Source organism: Danio rerio, chromosome 6 (assembly GCF_052040795.2).
Source record: "Danio rerio strain M-AB ecotype USA chromosome 6, GRCz13ab, whole genome shotgun sequence".
Taxonomy (NCBI): domain Eukaryota; kingdom Metazoa; phylum Chordata; class Actinopteri; order Cypriniformes; family Danionidae; genus Danio; species Danio rerio.
The window spans coordinates 11,079,396-11,106,835 of record NC_141026.1 but is presented as its reverse complement, the minus strand read 5'-3'; the positions used below and the strand labels follow the sequence as shown (position 1 = coordinate 11,106,835).

Sequence of the window (27,440 nt, the reverse complement as noted above, 5' to 3'; positions counted from 1 at the left end):
ATTCATATGACTAGCAATGAACCATCTTAAACCAGCTTATGACCAGCAAGAACCAGCTTGAAACCAGCAGCTTTATATCAAAACCTACTGTACCTAACCAGCATATGCTGTTTTTACAGTTGTGTTAACTGTGTGGTAGGTCATTCTTACAGCACATTAATCATGCCACAATAGTAATAATTATGCTAGATGCATACTAACAATGTGATAAATCCTTCTATCATTTGTAAAACATGCTCGGAGTGTTAAATCATCCCAGAAGCATGTTAGCAATGTGCTAAAACATGATACAGTGTGCCATATCATGCAAGAAACACGCTAGCATTGTGTTAAAAACATTATAACTTGATAAAATCATGTTAGAAACTTGCTACAAACATGTTAAATCATGTAAGCAGTTTACTAATTGATGATGAACAGGCTAATAATATGCTAATTTTACAGCAGTGTGCTAATAATGTTAGAAATATGCTAGTAATGCGTTATTACAATTAGGTGTGGGTTCAGGCTCCTATAATTGCTCAGTCAATGTAATTATTATAGCCTAATATAAATAGACAAAACTACATGAAAGTTAGAATTATTTATTAATTGGATTAGGATTAAAACAATAATTGTGCAACTGAAGTTATTAAAAATATTAAAATATGTTATTTGAAATAAATAATGTTTTTATATGTGAATATTTATGTAAATATAATAGCTTTAAAATGCCCTAGGGTTAGAATTATTTAATCCTTGGATTAGGATTTTAACAGTAGATGTGCAACTATATTTATAACATAATAAAATATGTTATTTGAAATATATCATGTTTTAATATGTTAATATTTAGGCTATATAGTTAATATACATGTTGATATTGAACTTTAAATGTATAAATGTAATAATTTATTTGAATAATTGGTTTGTCCCTGCGTGTCAAACAGTTATGTTGCTGGACTTTATTTTGAAGCTGTTATGAGTGTTTTCATTTCTGTGGTTTTGAGTGACCTGTCTCTGACCCTGACACCAACACACAAACACACACACTAGATTTTTCTGGAAGTGTGTTACATTAATCACAGCTGTCACCTGCTGTGAGCAACTTCCATGGAGAAAGTTCATTGGTCATAATTTATTCACTCTCGTGTTGTTCCAAACCTTTATGTTATTTTTTCCACAAAGCACAAAAGAGGCATTTTTGAAGAATTTTCCACACAACAGTTCAAAATTTCCACAAGTTTCCATCTGTTGAACATGAACTTCTATTGGCTCAGAGCTGGCTCATATAACTTATTTATATGAAATATGCCCTTTAAGTTCTCTCAAATCATACTATTGTTTTTTGTAAGGAACAGACCAATATTTAAATAATAATAATTTGCTGAATGTTTCACTCCTAAACTGATCACAGTTGTTCACATTCATTGAGATTATCAGAGAATGTTTATTGCTGACACATAAAAAAAAAACATTCTACTTGTTTCAAAAGACTAAAATATAGCAAAAACACTGTGTACTGACAACTTTAATCATATTTGGACATATTTTTTATTTATTTTCTCCAGTAAGCATACTGCACCTCTTTTCAAGAGTTTTTGCAGTTCGCGCAACATTCAATGCCATGGTTTATTCAACGCAATCTTACGGCAACTCATAACTTTTTGATTTAGAGGCTAATTCGTATGAATTCGCATGATCTAATTCATACAATTTAATACAATTTGCTTATCACCCAATGATGGTTGGGGTTAGTGGTGGGTGCGACACCTCCTTTTTAAAATCATACATTTTCGTACGACTGAACTTAAAACAAAACGTAAAATACTTACGTTTCCTCGTGAGATAAGGCTGGTTTATTACACTTCTAAAGGAATAGTTCACTCACAATTTAAAATTTCACCAATAACTCACACTACTAGTAGTAGTAATAAAAGTAAATTAATGTAGGAACATAAAAAAAAATGACTGAAATGCAGGCAAAATGAAAACAAAAACATAAGATATATAAATAAAAGAAATTGGTTCAATAAACTAAAATGAATATATCAAAATGATACTATTACTAAGTCTAAAATGTACTTAAAATAAAAAATCTATGTACTTTACTTTCTAGAAACTTATTAAAAACAACAAAAAGCTTTAACTCCAATTTAAATGTCATATAAAACTAGTATCACAATCACTATGAACTGTTATTTATCGAACTAAAGTTGAAGTAAGAATTATTAGCCCCCTTTTAATGTGTTTTCTTTTTTAAATATTTCCCAAATAATTTTTAACAGAGCAAAGAAATTTTCACATCATGTCACAATATTTTTTTCTTCCTATTTGTTTTATTTCGGCTAAAATAAACACATTTTTTTATGTTTTTAAAACCATTTTGAGGTCAAAATTATTAGCCCTTTAAACTATATATTTTTCGACTGCCTAAAGAACAAACCGTCGTTATACAATAACTTGCCTAATAACCCTAACCTAGTTAACCTAATAACCCTGGTAAGCCTTTAAATGTACCTTTAAGCTGTATAGAAGTGTCTTGAAAAATATCTAGTCTAATATTATTTACTGTCATCACGGCAAAGATAAAATAAAGCAATTGTTAGATGAGTTATTAAAACTATTATGTTTAGAAATGTGTTGAAAAAATCTTCTCTCTGTTAAACTGAAATTAGGGAGGAAAATAAACAGGGGGGCTAATAATTCTTACTTCAACTGTATTTACCAGTCCACCTCTGTATAAAAAGACTGACATGAGGGCGAATAAATACCAAAATAGCCCATTGTATACCTTTCAACACAATTATAGTCTGTTTATTGCCATCATTTCATTAAACGTAAGTATGAATGGATCCTACAATCTGTGGGACAGAGAGTCTCTCCCCCTCAGCCTGTCTGTCTGTCTGTCTGTCTCTCAGTGACTTCAGGTTAAGGGCATGTTGAGTAGCTCATCTAAAAAAAGGCCTCAGACTGGCCATCAGGAGGAGGGTGATGGTTGGAGCCTCTAAAATACAAGCAGCTGTTCCTGTCCTCCATCACTCACAGCTCAAGCGCACACTAGACTGGAGCTGGTCTCCAAAACACACACTTTCTAGGGCTCTCGGGATTGTCCAGGGGAGGCGAGAGTAAATTGGGGGTGCATAGAGGAAACGTCGGGCCTCTGTAGGTGAGTGCGCTTCAACAGAACTGCTTGGGCTTATAGCCTAGACTAGAGACTACACTGTAAAAATGATATGATCAATTAGTCAAGACAGTATATGTTTTCAGTTCATTTTAACTTGTTAAACTAAGTTCTAAATTATTTTTTTAAGATACACAAGCTGTTTAAAGTCAGTTTAACATAATATCAGTTCAATGGACTCATAAGATTAATTTAATTCAGCTTAAAAAATTAAGGCAACCAGATTTTTTTTTACAGTGATTGATTTGGAAGATGCATAACAGCAAATTCAACCAAAGATGTGACTGTTAGGTTTTTGAGAAAAGATAAAATATTAAATAGTTGTAAAGGTGTCAAAAAGTTAACTTAAATTACAATAAAGTGATTCAATCACTTGCACGACTAATAAAAAAAAAAATGCAACATGGTTAACATCACTGTAAATAAATGGGTGCCAATTGAATCAAATTACCATTTTAACTTAAATAATTAAACTTAAAACAAATTTAATCAGCTTGAATGCTGAACTTTTATTGCTTTAATATTTTTAAGTTGAATCAAATTAACTTTATAAGTTTTTCTAATTTAAATAACGGTAATCTGACTTAATTAACTTGCCGGACAGAAGAAAATATGTTTAAATCTGGTTAAATTGTTGTGATAAGTTCAATTAACATAAAACATGTTGTTATGATTTACTGTAAATACAAATTAATGGTTTCTTCCAATTTTTATATTGAATTAATTTAGCTTTATAAGTCTTTCTAACTTATAATTATATTAAACTGGCTTATCTAATTAAGTTGAAAACACAGTTGAACTTGTTTTGATGCTAAATTATCATAGAAACAGGTTGCCATGACTTGTTGACTCTGAAAAAAGTTAAACTGGGTTGAGTTGAAACTAGTGACCATAACACATTTTCCGGTTTAAAGAGAATGAATGCACACGTTTCATTAAGAATGCATGAGGAAGACACATGGCGTACTGTTACATCATAATGGAGTCGGACAAAATGAATATTAATGAGGACAGAAAGTAACAAAAGGGTTCTTTTGTTATCTATAAAACAAATACATATTGCAGTTTATATTAGTTGTTTGAATTGGATTTTCGGTTTTAATCTTTACATTTGCTTACTTTGCTTTTGTATTTTTTATATCTATATATTTATTTGTATTTAATTAATAAATTGTTTTAGCTGATTTTAAATAAGTTGTTAATGATTTCTGAGCAATTTGTGAATATGAACAATTTCTTGCAAATAATAAATGTAAGTGGATTGAACATAAAACAATTAAGTTTCCCCAAAACACTCAAGAATTGTCTTGTTTTAGCTCATTTTAAATAAGTTGTGACTGATTTCTGAGCATTTTGTAAATATGAACAATTTCTTGCTAATTAACAGAATAAACCTAATTTGGATTAATAAATATAAAAATAATACAATATAATAATAATAAATTTATCTTAACATGCATTGTGGTTGATGTCAGGCAGTTCCTGTCATATGCATAAATATATCGTCTCACTTCATGAGCGTCTCAGAATAGAGTCCTAAAGAACGACTTTCTGAATTTAGCCTGTAAGCTACAGCTGCATTCCATAGAGCACAGTCTAGAATATTACAGGCCTACTGACATAATGCTCACACACACACACACACACACACACACACATACACCCATACTCATACAGATCAATCTTATACTCAGCAAATATCATTAACACACAGAGCACTAAAAGTACTGATAGCAAACCAAAACCAGCACAGTAACCCAGCAGACACACAACATCATAAGACATTAATATTAGGTTAGATTTAGGTCACAAGCATCTAGAAGCAATGGTATTATGAATTCCAATAACAACAAGAAATGATGTTGATATTTGGTTGATTTTAGGTTGTGTTGGATTGTGAGCAAAATCCAACATCGAGCCAACACCTTAAACCAACGTCATATTAACGTCAAATACTGACATTTATTCATCAAGTATGGTAACCATAACATGTGATAGAGGTCATATTAAATAAAGTCAAGCTGTGACATCATTAGACGTTGATATTTGGTTGATTTTAAGTTGTGTTGGAAAGTAAACAAATTGCAACGTCTGTCCAACTTTGGGTATTGACATCGGCCAGACGATGGCTTCTGACGCCAACCCGATTTTCCAATTTTTAAAATGTAATGTCCCGTGACGTTGGGGTACAACGTCAATCAGAAGTTATGTTAACGTCCTGTGTCTGCTGAGAAGACATCAAAATAACAAAAAGTAGTCTAATTTAATAAATGCGCATTTCTATTAGTTGACAGAAGGTAATCTAAATGTTATAAAAGACATAGTTATTAAAGAAGTTGAAAATTTGAATGCAGCACAGAAAATAATTGATATGATCAATAAGATCATGTTATGTTAACTTATTAATATTATTGTCATAATTATACACTTTATTTATAGGCGTCTTTCATAGGACTCTTTGACACTTTTGTTATAAAACAGTGGCAGTGCAATGAAATCAATGCAACAACAGACATTGTAAAAAGTTACTTAAACACCTGCCTGAACCTGAAGACTTGAACTATTGCAAACTTTTATAAGAAGTGAATTCCATGAATAGGGAACATCACAACCAAAGCTCTTGACCCCAAAGAAGATTTTGGAGCACCTGGGAGAGCAAGAGTTAGTGTAGAAGCTGATCTTAAAGTTAGTTACTTAAGGAAGAATATACTGTATATAAAGAAGGTCTAAGAAGCCAAGTTGTTGAGTGTTTATAAGTGAACCCCATTGTTGCCGAATAAGTGAGATGTGATAAGTTGAGCAGCAACCTTTTGTACCAACTGTAATTTATGATAATGATTTGGAATAAAGCCTATAAAACAAAGCGGTACATTCGTTAATAAATGACAATATGACATATGTTTTTAAGTTAATTTGTAAAATAATTTGACCCTATTTCAAGTTATCGTTTTCAAGTCATATGAAAAAAAAATATTTAAAACCAACTTCAGTGCAAACTGAAATTGCAAATATTTCTAATAAAAACATGTAAGTTTTGGGGAAAAAAAAAACAGGAAATTTTGCCAAATTGCAATGGAATCCCGCCTCCCCCCCTTAACAGGTTTCATGACGCATGTAAATGTCTCATGATCATTATGGCTAACTATTTATTTTTACAGCCTTGGCATTTGATCATGATGATGCAGCAGGTGCTACAATAGTCCATACTGCATTACAAACACAAAAAGCTGATCCAATGTATGTTCATCTGGAAATTCTGAATGCACAGCTCTTCAGTGTAATTGTTTTAACTTCCCATGTTCCTAGAACAACTGCATCCGGGGCTGCTTCCATGTACTGTACAGTGGGATAGCCTCACCATCTGCCTGATGCACATACAGTTGAAGTCAGAACTATTAGCCTTCCTGAATTATGAATTATTAGCTCCGCTGTATATTTTTCCCTAATTTCAGCTTAAATGAGAGAAGATTTTTTTCTACACATTTCTAACATAATAGTTATAATAACTCATTTCTAATAACTGATTTATTTTATCTTCACCATGATGACAGTACAGAATATTAGACTAGATATTTTTCAAGACACTAGTGTTCAGCTTAAACTGCAATTTAAAGGCTTAATTAGGCAACTTAGGGTAATTAGGCAAGTCATTGTATGATGATGGTTTGTTTCTTAGGCAATCAAAAAATATATAGCTTTAAGGGGCTAATAATAATAAACTTAAAATGTTTTTAAAGAAGTAAAAACTGCTTTAATTGTAGCCGAAATAAATCAATAAATAATCAATAAATCAAATCAGACTTTCTCCAGAAGAAAAAATATGATAGGAAATACTGTGAAAAATTCCTTGCTCTGTTAAACATCATTTGGGAAATATATTTATATGTGTGTGTGTGGGGGGGGGGGTGTGTGTGTGTGTGTGTATATATATATATATATATATATATATATATATATATATATATATATATATATATATATATATATATATATATATTTTTTTTTTTTTTTTTTTTTTATTATTATTAATTGTGACTTCAACTGTGCACCGTAAAAAATGCTGGGTTCAATTGATTTGTGTTGGGACAACATGAAGAAATTAAGTTAACCTCTTTGACAATTTAAGTGGATTGAACAAAAAACAATTTAGTTGTCCCAAAACAAAACTCAAGAATTGTGTTGTTTTAGCTCATTTTAATAAGTTGTTTAAACAAACAATAAATGTAATTTTTAATGTAATGTAAGAGTGTACACTCTTTAGAAAGAGCTGTTCCTGGGGTGGTACTTTTTCATGTAACCAAGGGGTTCAAGTTGTTTCCTAACAGGTACAGTACATTTTACATCTCTTAAAACATGAAGTGGTACACTTTTGTACTTTTTAGGTATTAATTAAAAGATTTGATATACCAACATGGACCGTTTAGACACAAATGTGACAGCTCAGTGACAGCTTATATTTTTGAAAGAGTCAAGTATGTCTCCTTTAAAAATGATGCTAGTAATATGAATTGTCTGCAATACACTGTACAAAAAATGCTGGTCTCCATACAATTTCTTCATGTTATCCCAACATAAATTGATCAAGTATACTTATGTGTTTTTAGAAATTTCAGTGGATTAAACATACAATATTCAGGTTGTTCCCAAAAAAAACTCAAGAATTGTGTTGATTAAGCAAACTTTAAATAAGTAGATTAAACAAGCAGTAAAAAATATTTATTTTTGAGTGTATAAGGAACCTTTTTAAACTTTTAGTCAGCCTGATCTCATGAGGAAACTCATGTAACTATCAGGTAACTATTTCATATTTCGTCAGTTGTTAATGGCTAATTCGTGCGAGTTCAGTATTAGGAAAATTTGCGAATTTTAAAACCAAAGCCAACCATCATTGGGAGATAAGCAAATCGTACCAAATGAGATTGTACCATTTTATACAAATTAGCCACTAAATCAAAAAGTTACGAATTGCTCTAAGATAGCGTTGGTTTTAGTCGCATGACACTTGCTCAATGAAATCCCAATTCACTTTGCAATCATTTTTATTGGGAATTTTTAATAAATTGGAGACAAGTGACAGACGGCGTCCCACAGCTTTGCATTTTAGGAAGTCTCTCTAGCCTCTCCCGCTTTTCTGTCTCTGAAATCTGAACCTAACAGGCCTTGGTTTAAAATAAGTCTTCTTTAATCGCTCTCAGTACTGTGTGTTACTTCACATCACGGTACTGTGCAAAAGTCTACACCCCCTGCGGTGTTAGGGAATGTCGAACATCATCTTTCTCTACCAGCATGACAAACGCGTGCGTGATCCCTCTGTCTCCACATCCCGGGGTCTGTAGTGTGTTTGAAAAGTGTCAGATAGCCTCAGGTGTAGAATTTCTGTTTAACTAAAGCCTGAATTCTCTCTCTTGATCTGTCTTACTCTCTTTCTCTCCCTCTGCTGGGCTAGTTTTACACCGGCGTGCTCTGAATAACTGCCCTGCTAAAATTAACGGTTCAGGGAACATGTCTCAGTCACATGGTGATACGGTCATGCTTTACTGATGCAAGAAAAGCAGCATGGGAGTAAAGATCTGGCTGAAATCATCAGCGCATCCTCTGATGGCTTGTATCTTCAGCAGAGATATGGTTAGAAATATTCAGTCAGCGAAGGATATTAAATGCGCAACCAATGATAGAGCTAGAGTAGTATGTGTCTGCCTAGAATGTCTGGAGATTTCAGTAACACTTCAGTTTATTACCATTCATGCTATGAACTACTGGCTTATTACCTGCCTGCTATTAAGATTTTACGTGTTCATTAGTTGTTAAAAAGCAATCTACCCAAATCCTACCCTAGTATCTTATTAATTGTTAATAGACAGCTTATTATTAGTTTATTAAGATAGTTGTGTTAGTTAATGGTTTGTTAATTCCGTGAATTGTGACCTAAAGTTTTACTTAGATTTCTTTATTAATCATATGATAATAAAAGTACTAACATTAATAATTAAAATAATAATAGTGTTAAGTTAGAATTTTTACAGCTGTGTTATGATGTTTTAAAGAAAATGTATTCGTAATATTTTTTTATAATACATGCTACGGTATTGTGAGCTAATATGAACAACATAATACAACGCAGCCTTGTATCAACCGCTAATATTAATTACTACCAATTTTCATAAATCTGGTTGGTATTGACAAGCTAGATATGAATTAAAGAGGTAATTAAAAGCTAATCAAATATAAAAGTCAATTTTAAAATATGTAAATGCTACAAATTAACCCTAAAATAGATCTTTTTTTATTATTACAATAAAGTATGATAATAGTGTTATTAAAAATTTGGGTAAATTAAAAAGAAATATCCAAATAAATATGTATTATAAATGCATTTATTTATAAAATAAATTGAAAACAAAAATCCTAATACTGTCGCTGACAGATAATATATAATATATAATATAATATAATATAATATAATATACAAAAGCTAAAAGGAAATGATTTAATGAATAAATTCTATAAAAATATGTTTATAAAATATAAATTCTGAAAGAAATATTTCTATTTTATGTTCTGCCAAGCATTTCATTTAGTGTTAATAAATAAAAAAGATCTCTAATTCTCTGTTATTAATTAAAAACAATAAAAAAATCTAAAATTTTACTGAAAGATATAATAAAGGATAATGATAAACAATATTGTAGGGGGAAAGGTACATTTTCTAAAGATTTAATTTAACAGTATTGTCAAATTAATATTGATTCATTTTAAATTAAGGGCTGCACTGGTTAGCCCTGTCGCCTCACAGCAAGAAGGTCGCTGTTTCAAGTCCCGGCTGGGCCAGTTGGCGTTTCTGTGTGGAGTTTGCATGTTCCCCCCGTGTTAGTTTGGGTTTCCTCTACGTGCTCCGGTTTCCTCCACAGTTAAAACAGATACAGTACAGGTAAATTGAATAAACTAAATTGTCCGTAGTGTATGAGTGTGAATGAGTGTGTATGGTTGTGTTCCAGTACTGGGTTGCAGCTGGAAGGGCATCCGCTGTGTAAATATATGCTGGATAAGTTGGCGGTTCATTCCGCTGTGGCAACCTCTTATGAATAAAAGGACTAAGCCAAAGGAAAATGAATGAACGAATGAATTTAAATGAAAATCAATCTATTAATTAATCAATCAATACTATAAAAACAGCCCTACTATTATAAATGATTACTGCTTGAAATCTTGCATTATGTTGTATTCGGTCATATCTAAATGTGTAAAGGCGTAAATGTCTTTGAGCTGCTGGTGATGATGCTTGGATGATCCAACTTTCAAAACAATGATTGATGAGAGCAGTGTGCTTACTTTATGACATCATTTCTCATCTTGTCACAAGAGCCATCAATAGACGAGACTGAGACAGACAGAGAGTCAGCATTACATGTCACAATACATCCCTGTTCTCAGGAGGACTTTGTTTGGCTAAATTTACTCTTGAAAGAGTGACAGATGATGACATCTCTAATCTAAGACTGAAGCCGTCATGAGCTTTAAATCAGGCTAAAGAAATGCATTTATTTAAGTTTGTAGTCGTGCAGGTGAACAGGGCAAAAAGATGAACTAATTGCGATCAACAATTTTCCTTAGTGGACTGACTGCATTATGTATTGCAAGCATTTAAATTACAAGTTTTATCAAATGTTACAGTGATGTGAAAAAAATTGCTCACTGGGAAAGCCTGGGTATTTTGTAAGGTTTTTAAATTTATTTAATCTCCATTTTAATAGAACGGTTAAATTAATATAACCAAACAATTAAAACTGAAGAAAAGACATTTCAAAACCATCTGTTAATGTAATTCTACAAAACTGCATATACTAACTGAGGAAAAAGTTAGGACACCACCACCGTCAGGCTTTTTGATTTTTCACATTACTGTATATTTAATTATGCCATCCTAGACAACAAAGACAATATTAGCTATTAACAATAACAATAACCAATATAAAACTATTGATTTTTCTTTTATGCCAAAAATCATTAGAATATCAAGCAAATATCACCTTCCATGAAGACATTTAGTAAACGTTCAATCATAAACTTATAAAAATGTATATTTTAATTAGTAATATGCATTGCTAAGGATGGAATTTGGACATTTTAAAGACCATCTTCTCCTTATTTAGATTTTTTAACCCTCAGATTGCAGATTTTTAAAACAGTTGTCAAATGTTGCCCATGCATTAAAGGGATAGTTCACCCCAAAATGAAAATGCACTCGCTACTCACTCATCCTCAAGTGGTTTCAAACCTTTATGAGTTGCTTTTATTGTTGTTGAAAAGATGATATTTTAAAGAGAGCTTAAAACCTGTAACCATTGACATCAATTTCAGGAAAAACAAATGGTGACAGGTTTGCAGTTTTCTTCAAAATATCATTCATTCATTCATTCATTCATTTTCCTTTGGCTTAGTCCCTTTATTCATTAGGGGTCACCACAGCAGAATGAACCGCAAACTTATCCAGCATACAGTTGAAGTCAGAATTATTAAACCCCCTTTATTTTTTGTTTTTTTATTTTTTAAATATTTCCCAAATTATGTTTAACAAAGCAAGAACATTTTCACAGTATGTCTGATAATTTTTTTTTTCTTCTGGAGAAAGTTTTATTTGTTTTATTTCGGCTAGAATAAAAGCAGTTTTAAATTTTTAAACAATCTTAATTTCAAAATTATTAGCACCTTTAAGCAATATATTTCCGATAGTCTACAGAACAAACCATCGTTATGCAATAACTTACCTAATTTCCCTAACCTGCTTAGTTAACCTAATTAACCTAGTTAAGCCTAGTTAAGTGTCTTGAAAAATATCTAGTAAAACATTACATACATTCATCATGGCAAATACAAAATAAATCAGTTATTAAAAATGAGTTATTAAAACTATTATGTTTAGAAATTTAACAGAAATTATCTTTGTTAAACAGAAATTGGGGAAAAAATAAACAGGGGGGCTAATAATTCTGACTTCAACTGTATGTAATACACAGCGCATGCCCTTCCAGCTGCAACCCAACACTGGGAAACATCCATACACACTTCTACACGACGACCAATTTAGTTTATTTAATTCACTTATAATTTAATTCACAGTCTTTGGACTGTGGGGGAAAACCGGAAAGAGCACCCGGAGGAAACCCACACAAACACATGGTGACCATGCAAACTCCACAAGAAGTGACCTTCTTGCTGTGAGGCAACAATGCTAACCACTGAGCCACCTTGTCACCCAAACTATCTTTTTGAACTCGTAAAGGTTTAAAACAAGTAAAAAAAAGCAAAGAAATAAAGACAGAATTTTCATTTTTGGGTGAACTACCCCTTAAATGAAAAGGTTATTTTATACAGCTTTCAGGTGATGTATAAATCTCAATTTAAAAAGATTGCCACTTACAAATGAGGCATTATTTAATTAAATATGCACTAATTTGCAAACATTTATGGCACAAACATTCCTTGTTTCTTTTTCTTTCTTTTTCTTCAAATTTTAAATAAAAGTCACAGATTTTTTGGCTATCTCTTTTCATCACTTAACTCTTTTTGTACCATGAGAATACAGAAATGAATAAAACTGTGAAGTTTGGTGTATGCAAGTTCTGCGGTAGTAGAGATTTGTAGCTCGATTCAGGAGAAAAAAAAACACCAAATGAAAAAAAAATCTAGTTGTTGATGTTTTCTTTTGACTAAATAAAAACACACAAAAAGCCCAAAATGTGGTGTCATGCACTAACAGTATATGATACGTGTGTCTGTGTGTTTTAGCTGCGGGCGGCGCAGGAGAAACACACGCTGACGGAGAGACTGTTCCTCTCAAACAGAGACTGGCCTTATACCAAGCTGCCACTACCAAAGAGGAGAGAAGCCCATCTGTGGTATTTACCAGCATGAACACACACACACACACACACACACAAACATATGTTAATCCACTGACTAATCCACTGAAATTAGGCAGAGACTTCATATTTTCTATATTACTATTATTTAGGGACTTACAGTTCCTGTTTAATATTTACAATTGTATGATATCTCCTTTCAGTCTTTGAGCATGCTGCTCTTAATGGTTTTGTAATACATAATAGATGAAACCAACATTAAATTGATTTAAACTTTATTGATCCCATTTGGGAATGTGGGTTGCATTAAATAAAGCAAGAAGGCAGAGATGAAGAATTAGCACACGGTGTTCTTATGGAAGTAGTAACAAATATTAGAGTTAAAGTCTAGAAAATCTCCTTCAAATTGACTACTATTGTGGAGAAATGACTATTTACTACATAATATTGTTTAGGATTTGTACAGTAAAGGACAATATGCATGTTTATGTTTTAGTGCTACACTTATTTAACCTAAATATAATGCTTGTGTAATATTGGACACTTCATGCACTCAGGGGTCTCAGTTTAATATATGATTAATATGATTGTTTAATATATATGATTATTTAATATAAAAAATGCTTTTCTTCGATTTTTCGGCTTGTTTCTAGTCCAAATATCTAAAAAAATAAAATAATTACATTTAAATCAAGAAGCTTTTTCTACACAAGCTAAAATATTGTCTTGTATTAACATATAATATGCCAAAATTTGGGGAGATTTTCCTTAAAACAAGCCTAATAATCTGCCAATAGGGTAATTTTTTTCTTTTTGACATACGATTATTTAGCTTGTTTTAAGGAAAAACAAGACTATGTGTTTTGCATTTTTAGAAAATGCTTCTTGATTTATGAATTTCTAGATATATGGACTAGAAACAAGACAATAATTAAGTTAGAAATTTTTTTTTTTTGCAGGGTATACAAGTACTTAGCATCTGAGTGCATCATTTGGGACATGTCTTCTGTTTCAACATTGCCCTCTAGAGGAGAATAATATATTTCAGATCTGTTCTATTACAGTGTGCAAGCTAATATATGAACAGTATATGTTCATTTATGATTTTTAATGTGTGTTCTAAGGTCATGGACAGCTCTGAGCCGTGCTCTCTGCCAGGTGGACTGGCCAGCGTGAAGAAACAATTTGAAAGCCAAGAGTTAAGCTCCTCTTCTGCATCCCAAAGCACTGTTGCACAGTACCACTACCAGCAGAGACAGGTACAATCGTCCACAGCACTCACTCAGTTACACAAAATGCATTGCTAAGCACTGATGATAATGTACAGTATGCTACTAAATATTAAAAATTATACTTGTGTGTGCAGTAAATGCTTGGCTGATTCCGCAATGTCGCAAAACTCTGAACAGTGCTACTATAGACCATTTCAATGTAGTGATGTCATTGGCCCATGAACATTTCCTGCTTGTTATCAAACTATTTCATAACTGTAACGAAATGCGATTCATTTACGATTTATAACGTCATAACCCATTACTTTTGTTTACATCCCTCAAAATGGTCGATAGAATAAAAAGCTTGTGCTCATTGGAAAAACATGCCTCAGCTTACATTTAAAGTAAAATATGTTGTTCAGGGTACATTTTGTTGCATGTTTCAAATGGCGTATCCACTAGAGGGCGCTACCTACATCTTTTTGTATCTAAAACACATTCCTTGGGATACATTTTGCCTTATTGTACACGTCCATATAGGTTGGGCTTGTTGTACAGATCACACTGACCTAAACCCTTCCCATAACTCAACCAATAGTATTTCCAAGGCAAACCAAACAGCAATGTTTAAGACAACCATGTAGTTTTACCTTGATTTTGCATTGCTTTTACCACTTTTATTGAGTCGTTCATTCGTTGGACCCAAACCAGAGTGAATTGACCACATCAGAAAAGTTGTCTTTATGCAGATAGAAAGGCATATTCGATTACAAATCATAGACATTTATTTGGTGTTGTGCAAAGCACTGAATGAAAATAGTTCTTTATTAATCGATAATATGTCCCTTTAAATATCATTATTGTGAAAAGGAACAGAAACTGTTGCCGTCATACTGATCACTAGTGTTAATTTTAAAACATACCTGATAAAAGTCTCGTTGTCTATCCCAGTTGTGAGTAGGCATGGGCTGGTATAAGATTCTGACGGTATGATAGCCTTGGATAAATATATCACAAATTCACGATATCAAGGTATTGTGCTCACTGCTCTAAAATATATATTTTTTAAATGTCTGGGTAAAAAAGAACATCTTTTTCCCCTTTTAACACAATATATTTTATTTTTTGAAATATTTATAATATTTTGGAACAGTTAACATGTCAGGCTAAATAATTCAAAATGTTAATTGACTTCTGCGGTCTTCATTAGTTTCAAAAACACAGATTTTTAAAATTCTGTACAATTCTTTACAATTTAAAACGACAACTTTAGATATTTTTTTCTGCTGGAGATACTGCTGTCCTAAAAAACAAAACAAAAAAAGTCAATAAAAAATCTTACACATACGTTAGGAACGGTATTACAGAAAATTTTGGCACTTTTAAAACCTTTACTTTTCCAAACCGCAGTATACCTTGAAAACGGTTATCATCCCATGCCTAGTTTTGAGAGCAGCAAAGAATAACTTCTAGGGTAAATAACTAAGGTCGATTTCTGATGAATCATGTGTTGAACTGCATCCCAATCGTCACAAATACTGCAGAAGACCTGTTGGAACCTGCATGGACCCAAGATTCTCAGAGAAATCAGTCAAGTTTGCTGAAGGAAAAATCATGATTTAGGGTTGCATTCAGTATGGGGACATGCGAGAGATCTGCAGAGTGGATGGCAACATCAAAAGCCTGAGGTATCAAGACATTTGTGCTGCCCATTACATTACAAACCACTGGAGAGGGCAAATTCTTCAGCAGGATAGCGCTGCTCCTCATACTTCAGCCTTCACATCAAAGTTCCTAAAAGCAAAGAAGGTCATGGTGCTCCAGGATCAGTTAGCCAATTCACCCAACATTAACATTATTGAGCATGTCTAGGGTAAGATAAAAGAGGAGGCATTGAACATGAATCCAAAAAATCTTGATGAACTCTAGGAGTCCTGCAGTCCTTTGCCATTCCAGATGACTTTATTAATAAGTTATCTGAGTCATTGCCGAGATGTATGGATGCAGTCCTCCAAGCTCATGGGAGTCATACACAGTATTCATTTATTTTCCACTGCACCCTGACTTTATATTCTATACTTTACATTATTTCTGTTAAGTGACAAGACTCTGGTCTAAGTAAAGTCAGACCTTACTGTCCAAATTAAATAGTTAAAAATCAAGACATGATCATTTTTTATTTTGGTAAAATAAGTGTAATCTAGAGGTCTTTGCCTTTCACATAAGCCACTTTTGATACCAAATGATCAACTAGAAGTCACGTTATTGATTATTATTTCTAAAACTTGGATAGGCGACAAGACTTTTGTTAGGTAGTGTAGGATAATATAGTAAAACAAATGTTTAAGTATGTTTTGTCAGCTTTACAAATGTACTGGCTGAAGCACAAATTTCCAATGTGCCTGTGTTTTAGTAAAAAGGCAGTGTCAGTGAGTTGCATATTGCTTATGTTTGTTTAATAACAGGTGTTGTCTGTCTTTAAAGCAGGTGGTGAGCTCATCAGAGGTGACAGTACGAAGCAGTGTTAAAGAAAGCAGTACCTCAAATGCTCAGGTATATGTCAGAAAGGATCCCAGTTGTTTAATGCCCCAAAATGAAAATGGACTAAGAAGTCCTCCTTTTCCTACATTGTGCTTCTTAAATCTAATATGGGTTGTGTTTAGACATATTTACAAAGTCTTAAATGATGAAGACATGTATGTTTAAGTGGAGGTGTTTTTATGTTAGGTTTCTCTGGACAAGAATGTTCAACAGAGTGTGGCCTCCAGTTTTGGCGATCATTATGATGAGAAAGGTAGAGTTTATGTGCAGATTGAGCTTTTTAATATATTTTGTTAAAAGGACAGGTATCCTATAACACAATAAATATTTCTTCCTCATTTCGTCTTTCACCCTTAACAGTGATGGTAATTGGAGGAGAGAATTTGCCAAAAGTTTCTACTCAAGCCCTAAAACAGCAGCATGAAAAAAGTATTGAGGACGCCACTCCACCCAAACATATCAAGGTAAAAATAAAGTACACAAATGAATGCAGGAAAATGTTTTAATTTCAGGGGTTAAAAAGTAGTTTAAGTATGTAGGTGTTTTTATTTTATTCCCGGCACTTTTATGTAAAAAAAAAACGTACATATGAAATGTAGAGAAATTATTTGTTTAACAAAAAAAACATAATTTATATACTGTATGAAATCAGGCATATTTCAATTAAGCTATTATCACACACAAAAATAAATATTATTCATTCATTCATTTTCTTTTAGGCTTAGTCCCTTTATTAATCAGGGGTCGGAATGAACCGCCAACTTATCCAGCATATGTTTTACGCAGCGGATACCCTTTCAGCTGCAACCCAACACTTGGAATAAATATTATAATTTACGATATATTTATCACGCTATGCAAAAAAAATTAGTGCTATTTAATTATTTCATTAATTTTTCTTTGGTTTAGTCCCTGATTCAGCTTAGTTCCAGGGGTCGCCACAGCAGTATGAACCGCCAAATACTCTGAGATATGTTTTACGCAACTGATGCCGCAACCCAGTACTGGGAATATTTAAATATTTGTCATACATAATGGTAAAATGCAAGAAATTGCATTTACTTTACAAATTTCTTACCAAAAATTAAACACAATAAGTCATTTAAAATGTAATAGACAAAATGTTTTGATGTAAAATAAAAACAAGTAAATTACAGAACTCTTCTGCAATTCATGTATACAAACAAAATAATTGGAGCTTAAAATATTTCAATAGAGTTTATTGAAAATATGCAGGTAAAAGCACCTAAATTTGAAGAAACATTTATTTGTTACATAAACAATTATTTGCAAGAACAAATGTTCTATATATGCTGTTTTTTTCTTTACTTACATATAGTACATAAAAATATAATCAATATATATATATATATATATATATATATATATATATATATATATATATATTATAAACCTGAATATGCACTGATAAAAGATAATTCTTGTCTTTCTATCTTTCCTTTTATTACAACAAAGATTGATCTTGATTACAACCAGTTTCCCTGGGCCCCAGTAAGTGTTTCCTCAAAGGCTACTGCCACAGGTAGCTATGAGGCCATGTCTGTCACCAAAACAATGCAAGAAGCCTGTACATCCTCTATGGCTTCCTCACAATATGAAGCTGTTGAGCACTTCTCCCAACCAATATCTGCCACACAACAGTTCCAAGAAACTTCCCAAGTCCCAGAACGCTGTCCTTCCCCTAAGCCAACAGACGCATCTACTTCATCCAAATACGCGGTCAATAAAGAGCAGTACTCTAAGCAGAGGAACCTCTATGAACTGAAGCGTCTCTATAAGCACATTCATCCAGAAGTGCGTAAAAACCTGGAACGTGACTTCTTTACTGATGTGACAGACACCGAGCAAACCTATGTGGACAGTGATGAGGAGGCAAGCAGAGATATTCAGCAAGCACGTTATGTTTTTGAAAACAGTGGAAGTACCAGCCCTGGCAAGTGCATCAGCCCAGAGAGAGAGTATATGGAATGGGATGAGATCCTAAAAGGTGAGGTGCAATCAATGCGCTGGATGTTTGAGAACAAGCCCCTGGATTCCATTAAGGATGTTACACCAGATGAGGACGAGGGGAAGAACATAGCCCAACAAGAAATCATTGCTGGAAAAGATGTGAAATACACTATGTGGATGTTTGAAACACAACCCATTGATGCTCTTGGTACAGAAAAATCAGACTCAGCAGAGCACGGTGGAAAACATGAGCTTGCAAGGGGAGATGTCCAGACTGCAACATGGCTGTTTGAGACACAACCGCTGGACACGCTTAACAGAATTTACCAAGAGGATGACCAAGAGACACAGGTCATGTATACTAAAGACATTGCTGGGGGTGATGTGAAAACTGCTAGATACTTGTTTGAAACACAGCACCTCGATGCACTTGGACACACCGAGACTATTGACGAGAATCACTTCCTGCAGTTAAAGTCTGAGCTTGAAGAAGTCAAGGGTGAGGTAAAGAAGACGACCAAGATGTTTGAGACACAGCCCATGTGTGTCATTCGCGGTGACTCTGGTGAGATGCTGGAGATTACCAAGGTCCGACGTGAAGAAACTGAGAAAGGTGATGTCAGAACATCGCGCTGGCTCTTTGAAACTCAACCTCTGGACCTGATTAGCAAAGATCCAAGCAAGGTGAAATTAATCTGTGGGGTCTCAATGGAGGAAAATTCCCAGGGTGGTGTCAACAGAGGAAGGTGGCTCTTTGAGACAAAGACACTTGATCAAATTAAAGAAGAGGAATGGGAAACCACAAAAACTCAAAAGGAAGAGATCCTAGGTGCAGATGTGAGAAGACATTGCATGATCTTTGAGACGCAGCCTATGGATAAACTTAAAGATGATACAAATGCAAGACCACTGGAGCCAGAGAACATCATGGGTGGTGATGTTACTTCTGCTAGGCAATTGTTTGAAACGGTGCCAATGGAAGATCTGAAAGAGTTACCTGAAGTTGGCAAGCTACAAAAGATGGTGGCTTCAGAAGAAGAGAAAGGTGATGTAAGACACCAGAAGTGGGTATTTGAAAGTAAACCTCTTGAACAGATCAGAGAGGAGAGCAAAGAGATCACAAGGACCGTTAATCTAGAGGACCTTGAAAAGGGTGATGTTACAAATTACAAGGAAAGATTTGAGACCATGGACCTGAGCAAGTGCTTAGATGCACAAAAAATACACATAGAGGGTGTCACCAGCGGGTCAGTGAAATCAAATAAAGTGTTTTTTGAGTCAAAACCCTTGTATGCTGTGCAAGACAGCTCGGGACACTACCATGAGGTCAAAACTGTACGCAGAGAGGAGGTTGTGAAAGGTGATGTGAGAAGCTGCAAGTGGATGTTTGAAACCCGCCCCATCGATCAGTTTGATGAGAGCATCACTAAGTTTCAAATAATAAAGGGAATATCTAAAGAGGAAATTCAGTCAGGTGATGTTAAAACAGCCAAATGGCTGTTTGAAACCCAGCCTCTTGATGGCATTAAATACTTCAATTTAGAGGAAGAAGACAACAGAAAAAATGAGAGCATTGAGATTCAAAGAGGTGATGTTAAAACATGCAGATGGTTGTTTGAAACACAGCCAATGGATGTCCTGTATGAGAAAATAGAGACAAAGACAGAAGACACCACAGACATCCAGAAAGGAGATGTTAAAACCTGCACATGGCTTTTTGAAACTCAGACTCTTGACAGTATAAAGGATGAGTCTGAGACCATCTTGAAAACTTCCACAGTAAAGCAAGACGATGTGCAAGGTAAGGATGTACGTCTTGTACGTTTCCTATTTGAGACCGAAAACCTGGAAAACATCACAGACGACGAGGATCACAGTGGCTTTAAGCGAATAACTGAAATTGACATTAACTCTGGAGATGTGTCAAGGATGAAGTACATCTTTGAGAATCAGACATCTGATATCATGACTTCTACATCAGAAGAGACCATGCAAAAACTCAAATGCCATCAAACAGAGGACATTCAGAAAGGAAATGTTGTGAACTGTACCTGGATGTTTGAAAACCAATCCATTGATTCAATCAAGGCAAATTCTGAAGATTTCAAAGAGTCACGCACAGTTACAGATATTCAGGGAGGTAATGTTGATAAAGGTCGCTTCATTTTTGAGACATACTCATTAGATAAGATTCAGGAGGAGTCATCTGAAACTGAGATCAGCAAACTTCAAAGTATCATACACAAAGAGATTGAAAAGGGGGATGTAAAAAATTACACAATGATGTTTGAGACCCAGCCCCTATATGCTATCAAGGACAAAGAGGGGCACTATCATGAGGTCACTACAGTCACAAAGGAAGAAATTCTGCGAGGAGATGTAGTTGGGGCAAGGTGGTTGTTTGAGACAAAGCCCATTGACTCCATTAAAGACACAGACGAGGTTTATGTTATCAAAGCTGTAACTCAAGAAGATATCCAAAAAGGTGATGTCAGCACGGCTAGGTGGAGGTTTGAAACTCAACCTTTAGATGAGATTGCAGAGGATATGAAAGTTGCTGTTAAAACTGTAGCAGACATCCAGGGGGGAGATGTGAAAACAAACAAACAGCGCTTTGAAACTGATGACCTATCAGAGAAATACGTGAGAACTGTTAGTGTCAGTGAGATTCAAAGAGGTAACGTGAGAAGCTCCACATGGATGTTTGAAACTCGCACCATTGACAAGATCAATGCTGAAGGTTCTGAGTATGAAGGAATGGAGAAGGTGATGCGTGAAGAAGTGGTAAAAGGTGATGTTAAGCAGTCTGTGTGGCTCTTTGAAAAAGAACCACTTGATCGTATCAAGGATGTCGATGACACAGAGACTGTAATTTCCCGGGAGGAAATCCCAAAAGCTGATGTGAAGACAACAACATGGTTGTTTGAAACCACCCCTCTAACAGAGTTTAATGAGAGCAGCATGGAAAGAACAGAGATTGTCGGTAAGAGCATCAAGACAACCCTAGAAGAGCTATTTTCTCAGAAAATGGTTGATTCACAAGGCATTCTAATTGAGGCAGATGAGATTGGCGATGTCAGAATGGCTAAATACAAACTCCTCAACCAGGACACTCCAGAAATCCAAAGAGAGGAGGTTATACATGGAGACCTCAACAATATTATGATGAACCTGCTCAATAGACGTGAGACAACAGAGAGAGGAATCACTATAAATATGCAGGAAAGAGGAAATATCAACTCAACCGTCCAACAGCTATTTAATCAGGATAAGAGTGGTAATGTTGAGAAAGAGGAAATTATCAGAGGAGATATCCAAGAGGCAATTAATAACTTGCTTAAGCAAGAAGGGTCTTCCAAACGGGGCATCCTGATTCAAGAAGATGAGAAAGGAGATGTGAGAATGACAATATACTCACTTCTTAATAAAGAAACAGAGAGCAGTGTTGAGAAAGAGGATATAATTAGTGGAAATATTCGTGGAACGATGCATAGGCTACTAGGTAATACTGATGCAAAGGACCCATCTACTAAGATAACTGTGGCAGAAGCGGAGAGAGGAAATGTCAGTTTTTATTCTACCTGTATTGAGTCTGGGGCAATGGACTACCTCAAGCAACTTCAGGTGGGGGCTGATGAAATTGTTGAGGAAAAAGTGAAAGAACAAATAATTGGAGGGGATGTAGAACATACAAAACAGATTCTAAGAAAGAGCCAGCAAATAATAGGACGAACTGTTGCTGAAGATGATATTGTACCAGGTGATGTAAATAACACAGTCCAGGTGTTTATGATGGAACCTGTACTCTCCCTGCATAACTTGCAGAAAGAGGAGATAGTAAAGGGAGACTTGAGAGCAGCTCTTGACTCTCTCACGCAAGCTGTTAACCAATGTGTAGTCATTGAAAAAGAGGACATAGTCAAAGGAGATATCAACACAACACTTAGGTCTCTCGAGGAGGCTCAAAACCAGTCTAAAGGAATTGAAAAACCTGAGATTGTGCCTGGTGACATTAGGGGTGCATTAGAATCTCTTGAAAAATCGACATCTGCAAAGACTGAGGTAATTATTGAAGATTTGGTGCCAGGGGATATTAAAGGTACTCTGAAATCCCTGGAGGAGGCAAAGCAGGCAGTAAAAGAGGTTGAGAAGGAGGAAATAGTTAAAGGTGATATTCAGACTGCTTTACTTTGTCTTCAAGAAGCTTCAACTGAAAAGAAGGTTTTTCAGCACCAAGTAAGTGAACAAGGTGATGTGAAAGGTACAATTCAGCTCTTACTGGAGCCAACTTCATCCACCCGTATGCACAGAAGGCCAAGCACAGAGGGTGATGTAAAATCCTCTATTAAATCCCTGTATGAGCAGGAGCAAGTAGAAGTTGAGAAAGAGGAGGTAATTAAGGGAGACGTTCAGGGAACAATTAAATCCCTGATGAAAAAGAAAGAGCAATCAAGCTACAAATCAAAAATGAACCCTCATAAGAAAGCTAAAGTTACAATTAAGAACCCAGTCCCCTCTCAACAAGCATGCCGTGAGTGCCCAGCTGGACCTAAAGCTGAGGAAAAGCCAACAAATCCACCTCCAGTGAAAAACATGCAGCAGAGCAGCACAAAAAAGACATCAGACATCAAATCTTCAGAAAGTCAGACTTCTGAGGAGTATAGTTCTACTACTAAGCAGATGAGCACTGCTGCTAATTTACAAGTGTCTTCTCAAAGCTCACAAAAAATGAATGTAAAAGAGCAACATATTAAACAAAAGCAGAACACTCCTAGTCCAGTGCTAATAAAGAAAAAGAATCTTGGAGGTCAAACAAGTGAGAGGAAATCTGAAAATGCAGCTATGTCTTCAGCAACAAGTGCATCAGCATCAGTGGAGGCATCACAAACTAATATTAGCATGAAAAAAACTGAAGAGACAAAGACAGTCACACAAGTTCAGACTACAATGACAACAGAGAGCACTACCATAAGCCAGAAGCAAAACATCAAGAATTTAAAATCAGAAAAAAATGTTAAGAGCCTTAACCGCAATCTAAGTCCTAAAGGAATGATAAAAAAGACAAAACCACAGCCAGAGATTCACTTTCCACCACCTCCGAGTTCCCCTCCACCCCCCTCTGAATCAGAGCTCTCTCTGCCTCCTCCTCCCTCGCCAGTGGCAGAAAGTGAGGTCCAGCCACCCCTCTTACCACGGCCTCCTCTGGCTATGAGACAGGACAGTGACCTTCCCCCTCCACCTCCCCCACCTCCTATCATGGAGACAGACACAGAATTCTTCCCACCACCTCCTCCACCCCAAGACTTCCTCCCTCCTCCTCCATCTCAACAGGAACTCAGCTCAGTTGCCCAACCTGCTAAGCCAAAAGGCAGAGCTCTGTTCAAGGTGCCCACACCTGAGCCTCCCAAGCAGCCAATGCCCAAAACATTTAAATGGCAGAAAAAACAAACATCACCTACTCCACCACCACCTCCTCCTCCATCAGTTGCTGAGCAGAGTGAAACAATTGCATCAGGTACAACCACATTTACAGAAACTACAGAGAACATCAGCAAGCAAAAGGAAATGTTTAAAAAAACCGAGCCTCCAGCTCCCCTTAATACTAAAACTTCATCAGCAATACCTGTGCTTCAAGCAGCAGCTGAGGAACCACCACGCCCCAAAAAAGCATTTGTTCCACCAATTAAGCTCCCACCTCCTCCTGACCCTGCTTCTCCAAAACCAAGGCCTTATGCAAGTAAATTTAAAACCCCACTCATGCTTGCAGAGGAGAGATATCGCAAACAAAGGGAGGAGGCTGAAAAAAACCAGGGAGAAAGTACTCCCACCTCACCCCCACCTACTAAACTATTTAATGACAGAGAAATAAAGACTGGAGCAGAGTCAATCACACAGAAACCTGAACAGACCCAAGTTACTATTGAGACACAGCAAGAAACGCGTAAAGAACCAGAGACAAAGCAAAAGCCAGCCATGCTACACAAAGAAATGACAGAAAAACCTGCCCCACCAAAAAGTCCACAGATTCCTCCAAAGCAAAAAACACCTGCAAATTTTCAGATAAGCAAACCTTCATTTCCCAAAGTTGCTAAAAAACCAACCACAGAATCCTTTAGTAATATATCCGATAAAAGGCAGACATCTACTACTGCTGCTATAGAAAAGAAAAGTCATACAGCCTCTGCAGTTCAATCACTTCCTGTTGCAGAGCAAGCTGAAAGTACAAAAGCTCACGCTGTAAAAGAAGAGAGCATCCAGGCCACTAAAAGTGTTCAAAATCAGATCACTACTTCTGCTCAAGTAGAGGAGATCAGAAGCGTAGAGGCATGTGTGGTTCAAGAAGTCAAAAAGGTTCCCCCTCAGTCCACAAAGATCCCAAAAGTGACCCCAAGCTTCAAGGTTAAAACATTTAAGGTACCTAAGGTAGAGAATGTGGAGAAAGAAGAAGAGAAAAAAGACATAGTTCAAACAGCTAGGACAGAGCAAACAGTCACAGAAACAGGAAAACATGTCTCTCAAGTGGATACAGCTCACGAGAGCCTTCAAAAATCCACCAGTGCTATGGAAAAAACTGAAGTGAAAGTTGAAAAAAGTGAGGGAATTACACAAACCAAGAAAGATGCCAAATTGGAGGTCCATCTAAAGAAACAAAAACAAGCTACAGTTAAGCAGCCGCCACCTGTTGCACCGAGACCATCAGTTGAGATACATCAAATACAGCCAGCAATATCTATAGAGGTGCATCAAGGACAAGGTCAGACATCTGTCATTCAGTCACATCATGCCGTGAGAGAGGAGCATGTTCAGGTCCATGAAGAAAGGAAGGTCACTCAGAGCACAGTTCAGCAACAGAGCATCCAACAAAAAAATAAATTCCAGATCAAGAAGCAGATAAAACCTCCAATGCGTCCTCCAAGCAGAGAGGAGGCCATAAAACAGTCAATACAGAAAGAGGATCAGACCAAATCAGAGAGTCTATCAATTACAACCGAAATTTCGTATGCACAAAAATGTGAAGAGATTCAAATATTGTTGAGTTGTATCAACGAGTTTGAAGGAGCCCCTGCAAAAATGAATCCAAAAGCGTTAAAGGCAATACTGAGTATCATTCCTGACTGGCTAGTTAGCTCTGAAGAGAAGGAAGATTTAAGCCAGGTTCAGTACAACAAGCAGAAAATGACAGAAGTCATAACCTATGTAAAGAACCTTGCCATTGCCAAACTGAATTTTTTAGAGGGAAACTTCTCTGTTTCAGAGACTGCAAAAAGTGAGTCAACACCAGAAAAGAAAATAGTAGGTGGAGCCACACAAAAAATATCCAAGATAACTATTGGCTCATCAAAAATTGAGACTCAGAAGAAAGTAGTGGAGGAGAAAAAAACAGAATGTCAGAGTAATTCAAGAGTAGCAGAGCTCAAAATGCCACCCGAGCTAAGAATGCGGACACCATCACCAACGTTCATATGCATTGAGTCTGCCAAGAGGACTGACTCCCCTCTTAGAGTAACTCCGTCACCCCCTCCCTCTTACAGGACAGGTGCTACACCAACACCTCCACCTCGGTGGTCTGAAACACCAACACGAATGTACCTATCCACACCGTCCCCCACAATGAGTCGCTCTGAGAAGCTAGCTAAACTAAGAGATACCACAGCCAAACTCTCACAAGGCATGACCCCACCACCCATGCCTTTGCCAGAGTACATGATGAAGGTCCAGACAGATTTGGAGGGGTCGCGCTCATCCAGTTGTTCAGAGATAGCCCTTGAGAGTCATATGATGGAATCATCCCTCATAGACGTCACAGATATCCATGGAGACTCCATGATGACTGTGAAAGACAAGCGTGAATTCTTTGAAGAGGCTCAGAAAGCAGACGTCTGTCGTACCTATTTACGCAAGGATCCAATTGACATCCCAGAGCGTCTTGGACCAGATACAGATGATAATGAGCCAGAGCTCCCGAGATCCATAGATGCACATGAGAGATTGTTAGAGGACTTGCCCAGGGTTGATCTGTCGAAGCTTGTGAACAAATTTGAGTCCCCCCAGCCAAAAGTTTACATTCGGAAGGACCCCATTGTGATTAACGAGAGACTTGGAAGTGACACAGAAGATGCTGAACCTGAGAAGAAGGCATCCTTGGTGGAGGACATGCCAAGCTTTGATATTAAGGCCCTCAAGAATGTCTTTGAAATGGGTGAGCAAGCCCATCAGTATCTAAGAGATGAGAGGAAAAATCTTGAAAAACAAGAGGAAGCACCTGAAGGATTCTCTGAGACACAGTCTGTAACGGAGCACTTCTCCTCTGTAGATGAATTTGGGAACAGTGTAACAGGCTCAATGAATCAAACAACCTCCCACTCTCAGAGTGTGACAACCCGTGGTGATCCACCCACTTATGCAGATGTAGTAAAAGGGGCTGTTCCTGTCCTAGACGTTCCACCAGAGGCCTCTGCTGAAGAGTTACTAAAGAGCTTCCAGCAGACATGGGCAGAGAGTGAAAACGTCTTTAAAAACCTGGGCTTCACTGTGTCGGAACAACACAGATCACAGACTGTTTCACGCCAGCACCAGTCTGTTGTCACCGGTAAACCTGTGTGATGAGCATGGAATGGTTAACAAGAAAACTGAGTGATGACTAAATCAGTGATGGTGTGTTTACACTTGACAAATACTGTAGGGTTGCTT

At 35.9% G+C, this 27,440-nt stretch overlaps 1 protein-coding gene and 1 long non-coding RNA gene across 5 annotated transcripts in view; both read left to right on the top strand.

Annotated features, from left to right (window-relative positions):
* LOC147843375 (uncharacterized) overlaps positions 1 to 27,440 on the top strand; it is a 704,457-nt gene that overhangs the window by 314,628 nt on the left and 362,389 nt on the right. The gene's annotated exons all lie outside the window — the stretch shown is intronic.
* The window catches only part of xirp2a (xin actin binding repeat containing 2a), a 62,488-nt gene that overhangs the window by 30,542 nt on the left and 4,506 nt on the right, over positions 1 to 27,440 (top strand). The window contains exons 1-7 of one of the 4 annotated variants that reach the window (XM_087256604.1): positions 3,017 to 3,148; positions 12,950 to 13,059; positions 14,148 to 14,282; positions 16,725 to 16,790; positions 16,965 to 17,031; positions 17,139 to 17,242; positions 18,255 to 27,339. In XM_087256604.1, coding sequence (XP_087112730.1) covers positions 14,151 to 14,282; positions 16,725 to 16,790; positions 16,965 to 17,031; positions 17,139 to 17,242; positions 18,255 to 27,339 — 9,454 coding nt within the window. In that variant the 5' untranslated portion in view covers positions 3,017 to 3,148; positions 12,950 to 13,059; positions 14,148 to 14,150. Of the gene's footprint in view, positions 1 to 3,016; positions 3,149 to 12,949; positions 13,060 to 14,147; positions 14,283 to 16,721; positions 16,791 to 16,964; positions 17,032 to 17,138; positions 17,243 to 18,254; positions 27,340 to 27,440 lie in introns of those variants that run through there. The other 3 variants (XM_087256603.1, XM_087256602.1, XM_087256601.1) reach the window with 3 other exon arrangements.